Consider the following 14,048-nt stretch of genomic DNA (forward strand, 5'->3'; position numbering starts at 1 on the left):
CCAATTTGCTAGCCGCTGCTATGAACATATGGAAGAGAGGACTCAGAGAATCCTCCCAGCAAGGTTGGCAAAAACCAGGTAGTGGAGTAGTCAAAATAAACCGTGACGGGGGGTTTTTCTACAAGAACCATGGAAGCTGGGCATTGGAGTAATAGCTCGTTAGCTCAGTTCTTGGAGGTACCACTAAGACAGTGGAAGCAGAATGTGCAGAAGTTGTTGAAGCTATTCCCATCAAGGAGGGACTGGCTGCCTGCCAAAAAAGAGGAGTGAAAGAATGTGGTGATTGAAACTGCTTCCAGCTTTGTCTATAAGGGGCCTCACTGATTGCTGCTCTCCTCTTAACTGAAAGAGTGAAGTGATTGTGAGGGATGTTCTTCACTTTACTAGTAATTTTGAGGAGTTTTCCTCTTTATGTAGCGAGGAGGAACTGTAATCAATGTGCTCATCGGCTAGTACAACCAAAGATAAGAGAGGATGTGTTTTGTTATTTGGGTGGAAACACCCCCAACCCTCTTTACTTGCTCTAATTTGGAAGAATAATTAGACTGATCCCCCTTGAGCGGGCTTACCAAATGAAATTGCATCTTCATTGCAAAAAAAAAAAAAAGATTTTTCTCTTAGAATTTGATTACTCAAAAGAAAAGAAAAAGAGAATTCTCGTACTAGGATTCTCATTCCTTGCAATACAATACAAAATGAACCAAACGAGGCTTAGCCATATACAACAAAAAACTTGCCTTAAACTCTGATTGTCGTCTAATCAGACACGTCTGAGTATGCCATGTTACACAAAAGTAACATATATATGCAAGACTTGAATCTCTTTATAATATATCTAAACAAAGAGGATCATTACTCATTTTTTTATGTTTTCAAGTATCTTTTCTTCGTTCTATCTTAGAATACTGCTATCCTAGATACTCATCTGGTTATTAGTTATTGAGAGAGAGAGAGAGAGAGAGAGAGAGAGAGAGAGAGAGAGAGAGAGAGATAGATATGTTGGTTGATGGAGGGTGTGTCAAGGGCGAAAGTCAGCGCGACCATTTGTGGAATGCATGGACTGACAAGAACTTGAGGAGGGAAATAGGGAGAGTAGGAATACTAACCGGAAAGATTATATTGGAATTTCGAGCAAAGATTTAGGACTAAATTAACTAAACTGGAAAGTTTAAGACTAAATTGACATCCATACAATAGGTTCATGACTGATTGGGTAGTTCTCCCGATCTAGACTAACCCAACTTTTTGCAACAAAAAGGAATTTGGTGATTCTCAACTTATGTATTGAACTCAAGCCACAAATGAATGAGCACAACATATAGGTTAACCACTGTGTCAACAACTGTGCCATGACAAATGAGCATAGAGATCTTATTTCATTGCGCTCACAATATCTCATGACTAATGAGCCTCTCATAGGGCCACAAGACAAGATACAACCCTAGAGATTTCTCATTGAGGTTGCTTTTCAGATTGCACTACAACTCAACTGATGCATGATTCCCTTTAAAGTAGTGGGATCACATTCCTTGTAATAACTAGATCCATCTAGAAGCCTTTTGTCGTATGTTTATGGGTGAATAGAACAATGAGTAGTTTCGCATAAAAAATGCTTCATTTCTGTGGCACTTCGATTGATCTCCTCTAATAATTAAACTATGCAAAAAAAATCAACCACTCTAAATCTTTTAGGAGTGATTTAGGACCCCCAAAATCAATCGGGTGAGCAATAATTTGGCCACACTTGGCACCCCAAAACGCCTCTCAAATAGCCTAATTTTGAACGAAAACTCCAGAAGGCAAAGACCCATCATAATGCTTTGCCATATAATAAGCAAAAACTATCTTTTCGTGCACTATCAAAATCAAGCATTTTCTTGCAATGATGTTCCAACTTTATACCAAGTCTTGAAGTCTCCCCCCAACATCTTTTCCCCATGGAAGTAGACCTCTTGTGCTTAACAACATAGTTTAATCACCTGTCCTTACCTATTTATGGGCATCCACACAATTAAAAAATTACCTAACATTCCAAGAATGCTACTCACACTCACTCCTTGAGGCCACGTGTAGACCTGGTGAGTCACCGAACTCGTCACCTTTAACATATTATATCACCCCATTACCCCTTAAAGGAATGCTAGAACCTTCCCTCTGCCTAATATTTTAAAAGGGGGATCGGCATATGATATGACAATCTCAAAAAAGCATGGCATTTAAGATTAGTGTGTGTCAACAGATGGTGGGGAGCGATCGGAGCAAAAGCCACTTTCGAGGGAACATCAACAACCCACCAAGCAAATGTTTTCCGGCTGCATCAAGATTATATGCTTTGCTTAATTAGTTCGTGCGATTGCGCAATGTAGCTGAGATACGTGCAGTCGGGGGAACCTGTCGCTCGATTCATATCGAGTGATTGTCCTTCCCGAGCTCAATTCACACATGGTTAAGCAAAAGTATAAGTGTTGAGTGATTCGTGAATTCCTTTGTGGGTCGCAATAGATCTTACAAATCTTGAAATATGACCGACTTGATCTATCAAAATAAATCTAGGTGATATCTTATCGATCCACTGTAATTGAAAAACTCATTCACAGATAATTGAGTTTGTGGATAGGATTGCTTCTTTGAGATGCCATTGATGCTGACTCGAACAAGTAGGAAGAAAAAAAAGATGATGATGCTCTTCCTAATTACTAATACGACAAAAAGGGGTATCTTAAGTCCTTTTGAGCCACGACTATTGCTAATTACACGCACTATAATCGTTTCTTTATTATGACTATGCACAAGAGTTCAGTTTAGCCATGATATTACAAGCCCTACATGTTCCAATTTGATTGGACGAACAATCGAGCTGGTAAGCACCGCGTGGATCTAACATCTGGAAGAGAATTATAGGACGAGACGGATATGGATTTCGTAGTCCAAGAAAAGGGACACAAATTCGATTCAAAGATTTCTAGTGCTGGCTGAGATCAGCGACCCAAGCAGCAAATGAATAAAGAAATCGACGAGTGACCCGAAGAGGAAGGTTATATATATATAAGGGCATGGCGCTAGTTTGCATTGTCAGACAAATTGGGGACAAACGCACACAATCTCTCTCCAGCTTCACTGAAAATCTTGAAATCCAAGGAACAACAAAAGTTAGAAGAAGAAAAGAGGAGAGAGACGAAAAAAAGAAGGAAGAAGAAAATGGTGGGAATGATGGGATGGGGAAGCCAAGAGCAAGGATGGAGGAAAGGGCCATGGACGCCTGAGGAAGACAAGTTGCTCAGTGAGTATGTGGGATTGCATGGGGAAGGAAGATGGAGCTCCGTTGGCCGCTCTGCCGGTAAAATGTCTCGTTCATTTACTTCTCGCTTGTAAACATGGATCCTCTATCTCGCATGGTGTCTCCAGATATGCGTGTCGACAAATTTCAACCGTAGTTCCTTGCGAATGAGGTCTATTTTAAAATTCTACGACCGAATGTACCGGCAGCTGAGATATTGTTAGGACATGATGGCGTTGGACAAACAATCTAAGTCCTTTGCTTATGACCGTATGCCATGCACCCCCATGTGTAATATCCTGTCATCGCAAGCATTCGAATTCTCAAATAATGTTTCTATGGGTATTGAAATCTTTCGATTTTTCCCTTTTGTAACTAAGTTTATGCTTGATTGAGAGCTCCTGGTGTTTTTTAGCAGGATTGAACAGGAGTGGCAAGAGTTGCAGGCTGAGGTGGGTGAACTATCTCCGCCCGGGTCTCAAGAGAGGCCAAATCACGCCTCAAGAGGAGGGCATCATCATCGAGCTCCATGCTCTCTGGGGCAACAAGTATGTAATTCTCTTGATTTGAGTTGTCTTTGAGTGATTTTCATGCGCAATTTTCTAGATCCTAAGCATTGGATTTCTCTTAACCGGATAACAGGTGGTCGACCATAGCTCGATACTTGCCCGGACGGACCGACAACGAAATCAAGAACTACTGGCGAACTCACTTCAAGAAGAAGGACAAGTCCTCCCACAAAGGAGAAAAGCGAAGTCGGAGAGCTCAAAGTCTAAAGCAACACTTGAATCACCATCAACAACCACAACGGCAGCAACAAGAAGCACAAGCACAACCGGAGACCGTCTACGAGACAGAAAACATGCCCTCGTCCCTTCATGCAGAGCCAAATGAGCATCAGGAGAAAATTATGGAGGAGACGCGAGCGGCGAAAGAGGCAGTACCCATGCACGCCGCTGCCGAGGATCACTGCCCGCCTGCTCAAGAAGTCCCGTCCTGGGAGGACTTCGTCGGAGATCATGTGCTGTGGGGTGGACTTTGGAACTTTGACGACGTGCACGATCCCTTCGATCATCCAAGCAATTGCAACAAGATGGCCATGCAGAATCAAGCCTCAAGTGCGGGGTTTTCTTGTGATTTCCATGGTGGAGGATACTACATCTTCCAGGGAAATGTCGTCGACTTTTAGCTGTATTTGTGTCCTATACTCATAATTCTATACTTGGCATAAAAGTGTTTTTATCATCTTCCTTAGTTGAAGAGGATTAAAATAATTGGTTTCCTTTTCAAAATACTTATTATGTATCCGCTCCCTTAGCGATCTCTGGACGAAAATATTAAGTTTTTGTTGCGCGTTCCTGATACAGTAACTTCGAGTGTTTCCTTAATTTGTACGCATAAGATATTGCCACACACGAAGTACCAAAGAAGGGGCATCATTTGCTAGGCAATTCACTTACACCGAGAAAGTTAAAAAGAAGAAGAAATAGCACAAAGTTAAATATACGAAGTTTCATCTATTAATTAGTGTATTAAATACTAATAAACCTTTCATTAAATATTAAATTCGACTCACTTTTCTGAAAAGCTTTCATCGTGACACGTCATACCATTTGTCACTGAATTTGGACGGCACTCTATCCTGGCCGAACTAATTTTGATGCTCCTTGCTCAATCGAAACTGGGAAAAGGCTTCAACGGGAGATAAGGAATCCGCCCAGTCAGCGGTCGACACGTGGAGATCCATTTTAAGGTAATGGCGACGTTCGCCATGCTTCTCCCATAATACGCGCACGAAACGAGACCTCTGCAGGAATCCAACAATTTCAAAGCGCACATCTGCTGCTGCTCCTCCTCTTCCCCACGCGCGACCGGCAAGATCGTTGGCCCGCAGTCGCCACGTCAGCGGTCAACTTCGGGCTCCCCCCACCCCCCCCGCGTCACGCGCCGCTCCTGCGCGTGGCCGGAGCGATTTTTTTTTTTCTCATTTTTTTGCCATGCAGGGACACTGCAGGAGTGAAGAAGCAAAGAGGGAGAGCTTATACGAAACGGGAAAGAGAGAGGCAGCCACCCAACCGTAACTTCGATTCCCATATTTCCTCATTTTCAGCAGCTCTTTTCCTTTGTAGTTTGGAGGAAAACTCTGGTTAGGAAAAGGGGGGCCACTCGTCTGAGAGACCCAGTTTCGACAAGAAGATATAACCCTATGGAAAGAGATAGAAGAAAGGAAAAGAGAAAAGGACTCTCTCTCTCTGTGCACCTTTCGGGCTTGTCTTGTTAATCTTGATCTGGGAGTTCACTGCATCGTTTCTCTTGGTTTTCACGCATTTGGGTTCATTTTGGGGTCTGACCCAGGAAAGAGAGGAAGGAGAAGAAGAGGGAAGCCACGATAATAACAACCCATAATAATTAAGGAGAGAGAGAGAGAGAGAGAGAGAGAGAGAGAGAGAGAGAGGGGGGGGAGAGGTTCCGTACAGTGTTCAATTCATGAAGAGGGTATAGAAGGTGGTTCTAGGAGGAGAGATAGGTGTGTTTGAAGGTGAACAAGAAAAGGGGAATTTTTTTTTCGTTTTTGGGAAATTTTGGTTATAATGGGGAGGGGAAGAGTGGAGCTGAAGAGGATAGAGAACAAGATAAACAGGCAAGTGACCTTCGCCAAGAGGAGGAATGGGCTGCTCAAGAAGGCCTACGAGCTCTCTGTGCTCTGCGATGCTGAGGTCGCCCTTATCATCTTCTCCAACCGCGGCAAGCTCTATGAATTCTGTAGCAGCTCTAGGTTTGACTCTCTCCCCTCTCTCTTCTTTTGTTTCTTTTTTTCGTGTGAGATGAGATCTAGTTTTCTGCTTGGCCGTATGATCTGCTTGAATTCTTGATGCGCTTATCAGTAGTTACCTAGATTTTACTGCAAATCATGCTGGATTCTTTCGACGACTGTATAACTTTTCTACTCTCTCTCATAGACGGATGCCTGGCGAAGAGATTGGAATCGTTTTTCTTTGATCTGCTGTTAACTTACTGATGCAGATCCAATTTATTAACTGAAAGACACCCAAGTTCATTTTCAGAGAAAAGCAAGGCGTTTGATTAGACCGGTGACAACTTACCCTAGCAGACCATTAGACCAATGACTGAGTTCTCTGTCCTCAGTTAATTCATCCATTTTAGAGAGAGAGAGAGAGAGAGAGAGAGAGAGAGAGAGAGAGAGAGAGAGAGAGAGAGAGGTGTCCCAGAGTTGTAAGTGACACTTTCTATACTGGAGATTATGATGGGAGATATAGTCAAAATGGGTAGAATTAGATTGGTAGGATCCTGTGCTTGTGATGTTCTCTGATGGACTATAAATCTCTTATGCTCTCAATCCTTTGTGATTCACCTACGCCTAAAATCAATGGGCAGTCCTTAGTTTGTTTTGAGTCTAGTTAACGTACCATCTCGGTGCACCCATGTAACCGATGAATTCTTCTTTGCTCTCTTTAGAGCCTGGATTGGAAGTTATTCTTGACCCTTTCTTACATATGTCCTGCTAGAGAAGTGAAAAAGTTAAAGAAATAAGGCAAGCATCGAATTAATATCAGATAGGCAACCAAGAGTACGAAAAACAAAGGAAAACACCTATTTATATGTGGATCGGCCGTGACCAACTTCATGAGGCTACTTTGTAACGTTTTGTGTTTCTCTAGTTATGGCTAGGAAACAATAATACGAAAAAGTTAGTCTCCTATTGGTGGGTTTCCCCAGCAAATGCAACATCGCTAGTTTGCGGGATTTATCTTGGTCACCTTGTAGATCTGTACTCTTGATCATCCGAGAACTTAAATTTCATATTGGAAATTTGTTAACATGACAAAACTTTCTTTGTACTTGACCTCCCCAGCGAAGAATAAAAGACATATGCCAAATTGATTCTATGTGATATTCTCGCATTCAGAATTGCACAAGATAGTTCACTATGCATGTTAACTTTCAATGAAAGAGCCGCCATTGATGGTAGAGCTTATAAAATGAAAAGAATTTGCTTAAGTCAGGGGATAATCTTCTCGGTGAATGAATAAACCAGCCAACTTTATCTTGAAAACCTACTTTAAAGAACTAATGAGGTGACAACATGCGTACCACCACGACATTTATCAAGTAAAATCATTAGAAATTTAGTATCTTTGGCTTGCTTGAAAGGAAAAATTTGCTATTTCCGTTGTAATATATGAATTCTGGTTCTTGGTGCGTTGAACTTGAATTGCTGACTTGAGAGACACTAGCTCAAGGAGGCCAAGGCTGTGGAGAAACTCCTTTCGATCACAGAAAAGTAATGTAATTGATTAGCAATCTTTGAGTAGACAAATTAACCTATTGACGGAACTCTCTCTCCTATAATGTTTCCCTCAGCATGCTCAAAACGCTTGATCGTTACCAAAAGTGCAGCTATGGATCGGTTGAAGTCAACAAACCCTCCAAAGAACTCGAGGTACTAATCTATCAACTCTATACCTTTCGCATGTTTTGGATACGTGGACGCGACGCATGCACACTGACAGAGTTTCTCGCCCTTTCTATTTTGGGTTTAATTTTGTTGATGACGAGGTAACAGAACGCCTACCGAGAGTACTTGAAGCTGAAAGGGAGATTTGAGGCCCTACAACGGACTCAGAGGTGATGAGTTATGAACAGTGAATGAGCTTTCACTTGTACAAGACATTATGTGCGTGCATGGTTTTACCTAATCTGGTCTAATTTTGGAGCCCGTGTCGTTTGGCAATTTTTCAGAAACCTTATGGGGGAAGATTTGGGGCCCTTGAACTCGAAGGAGCTCGAGCAGCTCGAGCGTCAACTCGAGGCATCATTGAAGCATATTAGGTCGACTAAGGTAATACATCTTTTATGTCGTGTTTTTCCATTACGTTGACAGTCAAAATCTAATCATATACACCAATTCAACGGAAGTACTAAACCTTAAAGGATCTTTTTGCCCGTTAGAATCACGTACTTCGGACTCTCTTTTTGATGGTTTGATCTTTATGTACTTGAACTATGTTATATACTTCGTATCAAAAATGAATTCTTCTATATGGGTACTGAAATTCTCAGGATTTACTATCATTGTTTTTGTAAATTTCTTTCTATCTTGATTTCCATCTCGATTTAATTGTCTAACACGTTATGCACATCATGTTTTACAGACTCAGTGTATGCTCGATCAGCTTTCCGATCTCCAGAACAAGGTACGAACTTTTGATAAGTCGAGAACACCGATAACTGAAGTAGTCACAATGTAAGTAAAACTTTCCTTTTTCTGCAATCGCAGGAACAATCCTTGATGGAAGCGAACAGAGCGTTGACCCTCAAGGTTAAAATTGGTTCTTGGCCCTGCTACAGATCACAAAGAAACTGACTTAAGAGTTTTTTCTCTAAGATTAGCTTTATCTATCCATAACTACAATTTTGATTTCCTCTTTTTCTTTTCCCCTTTAATTTAGCTGGATGAAGTTTGTGCAAGAAATAATCTTCGACCGCCATGGGGGGGTGGCGATCCAAGCATGACCTATGGTCAACCGCACCCACAACCTCAGGAATTTTTCCAGCCTCTTGAATGCAACCCCACCCTGCAAATCGGGTAAGTTTAGCGAGCTCAATCTCGACATTTAATCACTTGTTCGTTGAGAAATTATCGCCGGTACTTTTTTCCTTGTACCTAAACCGTCGGTTCGGCATGCATGGAAAATCTAATCTCAAACGACGAAAATAGTACATGCTAATGCAGGAGCGTATGCCTGCATTTCGCATATGTACTAAATGTGAGACCCTATGTATAGAAAATCCATGGCCAATCCTTTCAGGATCAGGTGCGCCTGGTTATCGTCTGATTGGATGGGAACAAACACCAATCCCATTACCAGGATGGTGATCACGAGCTCAGTGCACCTGATTCTAGACCCACCTAAATATTTCTCTGATCGACCATATAAAGTGATATATTTCGATCCTACATTGTTCTATTACATGCACTTGTTTGGGTCTCGAAACACTTATGAATTGCTGCTACTTTCTGGAAAGGTATGATGCTGGGGGATCTGATCAAATGAACACTAGTGCAGCCACTCCAAATGCTACTCAACAGGCCAATGGTTTCCTTCCTGGTTGGATGCTCTAAGCCTCCCAGAACAACAATAAGTCCTCCGCACCAATCAATCCAAATTACACAAGTGAAAGACTCTTTCGAGTGGTGGGCTCCTTTTCTTCTTAATAGTTCATGATAACAAGCTGATTAGCCTCTATCAATGTAACTACGCAAGTTCAACATAAAGCAGCTAAAGAACTTGTTTAACTTTCAAACACCAGGCGGTGTGCTATGGACCTTAAATCCCCAATGTCTTGTATTCTGATTCCGAATTATAGCGTAGCCAAGAACTATGATGTAATGTTTTCAAATAAATAACCGAGAAATACTATGTCTTTGCTATACCCATTCAAAGCATGTGGTCTCGCCATCCGGGTTATTTCCGTCGATGATGCTTGCATGATTTGCGTGCTGTGTTCTGGAAAGTATCCGGCTCGGGTCACGAGCAGTGTTGGTTCTTCCTACCCGACTGTGATCGGTCGTCATGAACCAAAGTTTTGATTCTTCTCCTGATCGTTCTGAAGTCTGCTTAGTTTTGCATACCAAGCAATTTCATGGAGAGTCAGGGCATGGACATGACAGGCCTTTGGGCTCGCAAGACACACTACACATCGAAGGCCTTGCCTACAAATCAAAGGGCCTTGGTTGCATACACCAACATTATATCTCGCAAAATCAGCACAAAAAATCGTGAAAAATCTTCTGACAACATTCGAGATTGTAACATGATCTTTAAAGTCGGCTCCCTTTTGTGGGAAATGGCATCGCCGAAGCACGTACATGCCAGGCATATGTTTCTTTTGAATTGCGGCCACAATTATAGATAAGAGAATCGAAGAATCTTGCTTTAAGTTGATTTAGTGTGGATTGAAGAGCATTATTGAGGCTCTTTTCTATGTAACCTTTTGCTATCCCTCAACTTTGATCTGGAATCTATCTTTGCGCAATGGTGGTATGATGCGTGATTATTAGTCTAATGAACTGGGGATTAGAGGCCCTTTCTTTTTTTTAAATGTGCTGCTGCTTCCATTCCCACCAGTATGATGCTGTTACATATTCTAATCCGATTGGGTATCGGAAAAACAAGTGGGATTCGGGATTTAATCCGCTCGATGATGTAAAGGCAGTATAATCATCTAAAGATGCCTCACTTTTGACCGAATAACCCACTCACCTACCTCTGTTTTGGCAAATACCATTCGCATACCTGTACGGAAAACCTCACAGGGAAAAGATCAAGATGCCCTGCTCGCGGACTCAATTTGGTATCTTGCTCAGGGTTTGGGTGGTCTGGTTTTGCGGCTTGTTTTGAGTGTTTTTCGTGGGTTTGAGAATTTAGGATGTGGAGATGAGCATTTTTGAAAGAAAAAAAAAAGTGCCCCTTTTTGTAAATATGGACAGTAAAATAATTGATTCGAAGGTATACAAGTGATATTGGGTGAAATGTGAGGTGGGTGTTAAAAAAAAGTATCGAAAAGATAGATTTGTAAAGGGATAATGACGCAAACAGTCCATGAACTTTAGCTCAATATGCAATGTGATCCCTGAACTTTTAATTTGTTCATTGTAGTCCCTGAACTTTAACCCAATGTGTAATGTGGTCCTTGAACTTATAATTTGTTCAATGTCATCTCTGAACTTTTGGTACATGTTCAATATAGTCCTTGGACTATATAAAAATATTCAATGTAGTCCCTGAACTTGATTCAATGGAAGGACTACATTGAACATTTTTATATAGTCTAGGGACTATATTGAACATGTACTAAAAGTTCAGGGATGACATTGAACAAATTATAAGTTCGGGGACCACATTACACATTGGGTTAAAGTTCAGGGACTACAATGAACAAATTAAAAGTTCAGGGACCACATTACATATTGAGCTAAAGTTCATGAACTGTTTGTGTCATTTTTACTTTTTTTGCTTAATTATCACTTCATAAGCTCTCTTGCGCTCATGATTTGAGTGGCTACATGTAATTTCTCATATCATAGGTGGAGCATGTAGAAACCTTGTCTGAGTAGGAAGACAAAGAAAATTTGTACTAAGATGCCCAGCTTGGGAGGGGTGGGATGGGATATAGGAACTTCATTTGAAATTTTGATAGATTATAGTGTAGATTTCATAAAAATTTGCACCGATCACCAAAGACCGGCAGGGACAACTAAGATTTGATACTGATGGAGAAATTGTCCAATCGGTCTTAATTTTTATTTATGAATGTCAATTCAGTCCTAAACTTTCCAATTTTACCAATTTAATCCTAAACCTTTGTACAAGATCTTGTGTTTTGTCATTAACTATTTGCAAGACCTCATCTCCCGGATGGAAAATGGCATGCGAATTCGGTTGTTCGATGGCCTATGAGGGCAATTAAACTCGGGGGGCTCGTTTGATAGAATTGAAAAAATAAGCGATGAAAATTAAAATACGGAATATCAAGTGCTGCAGTATTGAATCCGAAAATGAACATGTATGAATTTTTTAGATCTTCCGGTTTATGCTTAGTCTTAACATCGATTTTCTTATAATAACAAAGATTAAGTGTATTTTAAGCTTTCCATTGGCGAATAAATATGGTAGTGTAAGTATCGAGGACAATGTAGTTGACCAGCTAACGATAGGGACATCGTCCGTTTATAAATCTCAATCGATCGATGTGTAATTGGACGTTCATTTCAAGTTGCTGCCATCAATTTCTTCTGTCCCCATATACATTACGAGAGCCAAGAGTTTCAATTTAATTATTCTTTATTAGATGAAACGAGCACGTCTGTGATTAGAAATTGTCTAACATAGGTCATGCTCGTGCTTTATTAGATGAAACGAGCACATCCGTAATTAGACTAATTCAACCTGGATTATGTACACGTGTGACGATTGTAAATTAGGAAGGATCATCCTTAAATGAAGAAGACATACAAAATAATAATTAGACAAAAATTGATTTCAAGAAATAAAGAGGGCGCTTGACAATATTATTTAAGCGAAGGTTAGGATAATTTCTCGGAAATTACATCCGATTTGTGAATAAATTACCCATGAGACTAATACATATATAGTAAATCCAGATTATTTGCGAGGAAATGGAATAATTCATTCTTTCTATTTTGGTAAATTTTTTCACCTGATGACGTTATAAATATATAAAGGATTAATTTCGAGGATATCCCAATGGGCTTCGTGAAGTATCTCGCCAAAAGCTAAGATGAATTTTAAAAGGGGAAGGGAAAAACCGATTAAATTAGGGTTTTATAGGGATTGGATTGTTCTTATTATAGTTCATGTTAGCATACCTCATTTAGGTTTCGCAAGGCCTTCGAGTGATCAAAAGTTGTCTCCCCTTTCAAAACAATTCCATGGAAAAAAATCCCCAAATTCTAGGGATAAAGTTTTAAAGCTAAGTAGGCCCTGAGGCTCTGAATAGCCGTCGCGTTTTCGAGATGTATGTCCACTTTTACCGATAGAAATCCCGTTCAAAACGCGCGCTCCCCGAGTAGGGGGGAAAATAAAAGTTCCGAGATATGCCCCCCGGCCTGCTCGGATCCCCCCCCTTCCCTCACGTCTCGTTGTCTTTCATGTTTCTGGCTGTATATTTAGGTTCGGGAGAATGGTCCCCCGTCGAGCCGCATAGGGCAAAGATTGTAACGAGGTCCCTTTCTAGTACCATTACAAAAGATTAAAGTGGCAATGTTTGTGGCCAGGTGAGTACCATGGTCCCCCGAATTTTTATATTTTTGGGACTAAAGAATGGGAAAATATCCGCATAAACTAGAGGAAAAAAATCGCAAGTACGTACTAGAGGGACCACTATATCATCTCTTGAGAGATTTTAATATAGCAATACAGCAAAAATCCATACTCCAACGACAATTATATTAATAAACAATCGACATTCTCATTCTTCTAAGAATTTGGACCACAAGAACGTCATGTGCAGTGCATCATAGTCCTCAATCTCTATAAGTTCGTATCATATGTATTTAATTGGAAAATTGGTCCTAATCTTTTTTTTAACCTTTAGCGGCATTTTGGACATCCTAGTAAAACGACAGCTTTTCCTTCGAATCAATCAAAAATTATGTCACTAAATTCAAGCCTAAACGGTTTATTTATTTGTTTATTTTTGTTTTTCCAGTCATAGCCATTTGGCACCGGAATAACCTTTACGGTACAAGTTAGAGATAGAGTAGCCTTGTAGCGTGCCTTTCTTGGAGTAATATTTTCACTTTTTAAAATTTATTTTACCCATAAAAATATATATTCTTGTGGTGAATTATATTTTAAAAATCTATTTTTTTTATTCATGGATTGAGAAATTAGTTAGTTTCAGTAGTAAATTACACACCAATGAGGCGTTAAACTTTCAATTTGCTGAAGTTACAGATTTTGCTAGCTCATGTATCACAAAGGACTTCGATTACAAAGAAAATTACGCCAGGAATTCATCTAAGTGAGAAGTATCGTGTAATCTTGACAATAATATCGGGGTGAGCCAACATCAAATTATGAAAATAATTGGGACCTATGCTATTACTGAAAAACAAAGATAGTTTTCGAGGAAGTCTTTGTTAGGTTTTAAAAAGAAGAAAATCTTATTAATATGTTGAATACTCGCGCCGTGTTGTTTTTCTTTTCCTAACAATATATTTGCC

The 14,048-nt window shown here is 40.3% G+C and overlaps 2 protein-coding genes across 2 annotated transcripts; both read left to right on the forward strand.

Moving 5' to 3' along the window:
- The first annotated feature begins 3,089 nt into the window (after positions 1 to 3,089).
- LOC115683738 (MYB-like transcription factor EOBII) lies at positions 3,090 to 4,653 on the forward strand. The gene is made up of 3 exons (XM_030608343.2): positions 3,090 to 3,337; positions 3,696 to 3,825; positions 3,920 to 4,653. The coding sequence occupies exons 1-3, from the start codon at positions 3,199 to 3,201 to the stop codon at positions 4,464 to 4,466; spliced, it is 816 nt and encodes a 271-aa protein (XP_030464203.2). The 5' UTR covers positions 3,090 to 3,198; the 3' UTR covers positions 4,467 to 4,653.
- Positions 4,654 to 5,738: 1,085 nt separating this feature from the next.
- LOC115683747 (agamous-like MADS-box protein MADS2) lies at positions 5,739 to 9,743 on the forward strand. The gene is made up of 8 exons (XM_030608352.2): positions 5,739 to 6,053; positions 7,661 to 7,739; positions 7,863 to 7,924; positions 8,039 to 8,138; positions 8,452 to 8,493; positions 8,577 to 8,618; positions 8,749 to 8,885; positions 9,326 to 9,743. Exons 1-8 carry the CDS (start codon positions 5,869 to 5,871, stop codon positions 9,420 to 9,422), a joined length of 744 nt encoding a protein of 247 aa, XP_030464212.1. The 5' UTR covers positions 5,739 to 5,868; the 3' UTR covers positions 9,423 to 9,743.
- Positions 9,744 to 14,048: the final 4,305 nt, after the last annotated feature.

Source organism: Syzygium oleosum, unplaced genomic scaffold, assembly GCF_021117445.2.
Source record: "Syzygium oleosum isolate NSW1041296 unplaced genomic scaffold, Sole_v2.1 Sole_v2.08, whole genome shotgun sequence".
NCBI classification, from domain to species: domain Eukaryota; kingdom Viridiplantae; phylum Streptophyta; class Magnoliopsida; order Myrtales; family Myrtaceae; genus Syzygium; species Syzygium oleosum.

Bases quoted from the DNA above. Each gene is read 5' to 3' on its own strand.
- LOC115683747 (XM_030608352.2), top strand. From the start codon at position 5,869: ATGGGGAGGGGAAGAGTGGAGCTGAAGAGGATAGAGAACAAGATAAAC. The intron at 8,139-8,451 runs GTAATACATCTT...CATGTTTTACAG, and splicing joins AGCATATTAGGTCGACTAAG to ACTCAGTGTATGCTCGATCA. The intron at 8,494-8,576 runs GTACGAACTTTT...CTGCAATCGCAG, and splicing joins TTTCCGATCTCCAGAACAAG to GAACAATCCTTGATGGAAGC.
- LOC115683738 (XM_030608343.2), top strand. From the start codon at position 3,199: ATGGTGGGAATGATGGGATGGGGAAGCCAAGAGCAAGGATGGAGGAAA. The intron at 3,338-3,695 runs GTAAAATGTCTC...GTTTTTTAGCAG, and splicing joins CTCCGTTGGCCGCTCTGCCG to GATTGAACAGGAGTGGCAAG. The intron at 3,826-3,919 runs GTATGTAATTCT...ACCGGATAACAG, and splicing joins CATGCTCTCTGGGGCAACAA to GTGGTCGACCATAGCTCGAT.